General features: G+C 42.4%; 1 protein-coding gene across 8 annotated transcripts in view; it reads right to left on the reverse strand.

Annotated features, from left to right (window-relative positions):
* Positions 1-718: 718 nt before the first annotated feature.
* als2b (alsin Rho guanine nucleotide exchange factor ALS2 b) overlaps positions 719-4185 on the reverse strand; it is a 27416-nt gene continuing 23949 nt past the window's right edge. For all 8 annotated transcript variants that reach the window (XM_076303398.1, XM_076303403.1, XM_076303404.1 and 5 more), the window contains 2 exons: positions 4137-4185; positions 719-3653 (listed from right to left, as the gene is read on the reverse strand). The exon at positions 4137-4185 is cut by the window's right edge and continues 48 nt beyond it. In XM_076303398.1, coding sequence (XP_076159513.1) covers positions 3615-3653; positions 4137-4185 — 88 coding nt within the window. In that variant the 3' untranslated portion in view covers positions 719-3614. The remainder of the gene's footprint in view (positions 3654-4136) is intronic.

Genomic DNA, 4185 nt, shown 5'->3' on the forward strand with positions numbered 1-4185 from the left:
CACACAAAGAGTGGGATGAAATCCCTTTGTGTGTAACTAATCTGGGGTAGATTCTCACCCCCAGTCCCCAACCCCCCTACTAATGTGTGGTCAATCTTTACATGACCAATACAACATGTAAGGCCACACTGTCATAGAATAATATTATGTTACAGAGAATATACTAGAATGGATAGGGCATAGCATCCCACCAATGCCCACTTATACCTATAGGGCATGGTCAGCATGACAGCATGATTTTCAATCTATTACACTGGGAATGTGTTTCCGATCTTAAAACTGAATCTCTGGAGTGAGTAGAATCGGCCCAAAAATGTATAACCAATGAAGTAGATGTTTTAAATCCACCATAGACAGTTATCACACACACACACATACATTAAATTCCAAGGCTGCAGAGATCAGATTTTAGAGCGGGCGGAAGTAATCTTGTCAAGAAGAGGGATAAATGCTTTTCCAATTTGTGGACAAGCATTGATGGGTGTGAGTGCCGGATCCATAGGCTGATAAGCTAAGCAAAGTCAAACACGAAGGTAGGAAAGCTTGTGCGTCAACTACACAAGTATCTGTAAACTCACTTTAACGCCATTTCTTCTTTTCTGAAACATGTATGGAAATAATGCATGTGTCTGAAGAATTTAATATGTCCGAGTGTGTGTGAGAGAGTGAGAGAAAGAGTATGTGTGTTAGAAAATATATGAAAGTCCACACCTTTCACTGATACAACAGTTTATTGCCCTCCAAGTTAGACTTATCATGACAAAATCCTATGCACATTTTTATCATATATTTACTTACTTAAAAATAAGTGTACGCACCCCAACACAACACCAGGCATAGGCACAGACCCACAATCTGTTTTGATATTGGCAGAACAAACACTTCAGGTAAACTCCAAGGCGCCCCAGAAATACAATCAGGAATTGTAATTTAAGTTACATCATGTTGGGTTGGGTATATCATGCAACGCCTGGCAATGTCAGTGCTGGAAAGAGACATGTGGTGATGCTGCATAAAGCAGTCATCTTTCATCAAGGTATCAAATCACACCATTATGATACACACAGAGCCTCACCTACAGCTCACAGACATACAAAAACATACATGCATGATATCACAGCCTGCTAAAACTCTTCCTCCTTACTAACAGTACATGACTGCAGCTCGATAATACAACTCTTGACTGGGGATATTAAAAGCACTTTGTGAATTTACGTGTCTCCATGTCCTGTTTCCGCCAACCATCTTAGATGATGTCCTCGATCAGATTATCATTCAGATTACCAACATCACTGGGATTACCACTGTAGCCTGATCTAATAGGCAGACTATTAGTCGATGTTGAACCTTCACTGAATATTCTGAAGAACATTAACACAGTGGTCAGATTTAAAAGAACAGTAAACGATAAAAAAAACATCACAGTTATTGCTGTATGTAGTAGAGAAATTGTTTTGTGCCAGGTGCTGTGTTGTTGCTTGTCTATATTTATCCCAAATGTTGTGATTGTATACATGTCAGTCTATCACCCAGTTGATAATTTCGCTGAGTAAAAAGAGAAATTAAATAGTTAAAAGTACAAAGTTCATCATCACAAACAGGAACTGATGACTGGTAAACACACTGTCAGTCTTAATAACACTCTCCCTGATGGGTAAGTTCTGTTGCACATCAGTCACTCTCATATGATGTGATGTGTTGTGTGTACGTTTGTGTGTTTGTGAGTGTGAGTCCATCATCTGACCCCCAAGGTCACTGCTGGAACACCATCTCAAGTTGTCCATTGACGTCTGACCTTGAGAGCTGATATGCAAACTGACTGATGATAAGATAAGAGTACAGCCAGCTGAGGAGGATTAGTCACAGCGTCGCACTCTCTGCCGAGGCGGAATTGACCACTGACATGTCCCTGACCATGGCTGAACACAGACCGGATGCAGGCAACATTTAGGACGGTTTCAAGTCAGCCTTTTGGCCATCTTGGCTATACTCTCCCACTTCCCGAAGAGGATGCTCACAAGGAGTGAGATTGTCTGAGTAAATATCTTTCTTATAGACACCTTGTGAACATTCTTGGACTGTACACGAGTCTGAATGAACATCTGATTATGTAAGATGTAAAATCAAAAGTTATTTTTTCCCCCCACTTAATAGAAAGCTTCAAAATAAATATGCGATGAACCAGTAGCCATCAAATTAACCCAAACTAGGTTAATCCCTTCAGAGCATCCCTTTGCTCTCTGTTCATCTGACAGTTGGTGTGTAGTTAAATAAGGTCCTTCACATGAGGTTACTTGGTATTGTAAACCAGCAACTGCAAACATTTGGTAAACTGCACACAAAACTGGAAGCCACAGGGGTACTGTGTGCTCGGACACAGAATTTGGAACACACTATTCACAAAATGACAACAATGTGCATATTTCCACAGAAACCTATGCAAACAGGTTTCATTTCTTCTTTCTGATTTGGTTTACGTTGTACTTCACTGTTATGTGTACACTGCGAACACTGTTGTGTATGTGTATGTGTAACTGTGTCTTCTTTCTGTTGTGTCGGAGTTCTGAATGAGCCCTCTGGAAAAGAAATAACCTCCATGTGGTCACTCAGACGCAATAACGGTACTAAGACACAATACTTCCTCTCAATCAGCCACCAAACCGAGCTTAAAAACTGGTACAATGAGGTGCCGACACTCAGTCAGAACACTGGAAGTTGTCATCGCTAGTCAAACCCACTGCGCTAGCAGGATTTCACTACAACACCTTTCTTAAGAGGTCACTTCAAAAAACTAAGAACAAAGCTTATGTCTTCACCCTTTCCTTTTAACCTTGTCAGTTATTTGCATAACACTGTAATGTTAAAAATCAGACCGAGCCACTATACTCTCTGAGATGCGAGTCTGTGTGTTCAACGTAAATAGTAGCAGACGATATGTTTACTTGGGCCAGGCTCTGGGTAAAGCTTACGAGAACGCTTCCACATAACATAATAAATACCAAAGGAGTGATTTCTCCCTAAAGGTCTGGATCTCTGAAACTCCACGAGACATAGTGTGCTTCATCATGGGAACAGCATGAGGTCTGAATAAGTACAAATTAAAAAAACTGCTAATATTAGTGTTCAATAATAATAATTAAAAAAAAAAACATTCAACAGGTGCTATGCATTGGTCAGTGTGTCCATCTTAGTGGACATGAGAGCATGACATCTCTGGTGAGACAGACCACCCACCAAGACATCACAGAGACACTCCAAGGACAAAAATGTTCCATTCAGAATACACCCACTGGCAGTTCTACCGCAGAACACGCAGCGGTCACTAAAATGGTTCTGCTGTGGAACACGCACAGTGGTTAGAGAATACGTCACAGGGGAACAGGGGTAGTGTGCAGGTGAGGATTTAAGGACATGCTGGTGGTTGCTGTAGCCAATCCACAGAAGTGCATGGTAGACGTTGAAACACTTGTATGGAGGCAAACTTCCGCACCAGAGGCCGAGCGCCACACTTCTGACAGGGCCTGCCACGGAGTCCTTGTTTTGTCAAGCACTCTGTCGTGATCTGTGATTGGTTAGCTGACCTGTCACTCAGCAAGACGCATCAGGCACAACAACTAGGTGATCTTCTCATGCTGGATCTGGTAGTAACTAGCCTGAATGGGGAGAGGGAACAGAGCAGTGGAACCCATCAGTCGCACACACAGGGTTACTGAAGATAAGTCACACACTTGAGGAGTCCACATGTAATCTGAATGTGTTTGTGTGTAAAGTAGGTATGTCTATGTTTGTGGCTATACTGTATCTGAGTGAGTATGTGTGTGTGTTTATGTGTGTCTATGTCTTAATATTTGTGTCCATTCCCAGATGTGTGTGTGTGTGTGTGTGTGTGTGTCTAAATATGTGCGAGTGCCCATGTGTGTGTGTGTGTGTGTGTGTGTGTGTGTGTGTGTGTCTAAATATGTGCGAGTGCCCGTGTGTGTGTGTGTATGTGTGTCTAAATATGTGCGAGTGCCTGTGTGTGTGTGTGCGAGTGCCCGTGTGTGTGTGTGTGTGTGTGTGTGTGTGTGTGTGTGTGTGTGTGTGTGTGTGTGTGTGTGTGTGTGTGTGTGTGTGTGTGTGTGTGTGTGTGTGTCTACCTTGAGCGTGGTGAACATAATGCCGTGCTCCCCATGCTGCACACACGGG

Source organism: Alosa pseudoharengus, unplaced genomic scaffold (genome assembly GCF_046254945.1).
Source record: "Alosa pseudoharengus isolate Yale_2024_CS ecotype anadromous, Long Island Sound unplaced genomic scaffold, YU_APseudo_1.1 YU_APseudo_1.1_scf_24, whole genome shotgun sequence".
Classification (NCBI taxonomy): domain Eukaryota; kingdom Metazoa; phylum Chordata; class Actinopteri; order Clupeiformes; family Clupeidae; genus Alosa; species Alosa pseudoharengus.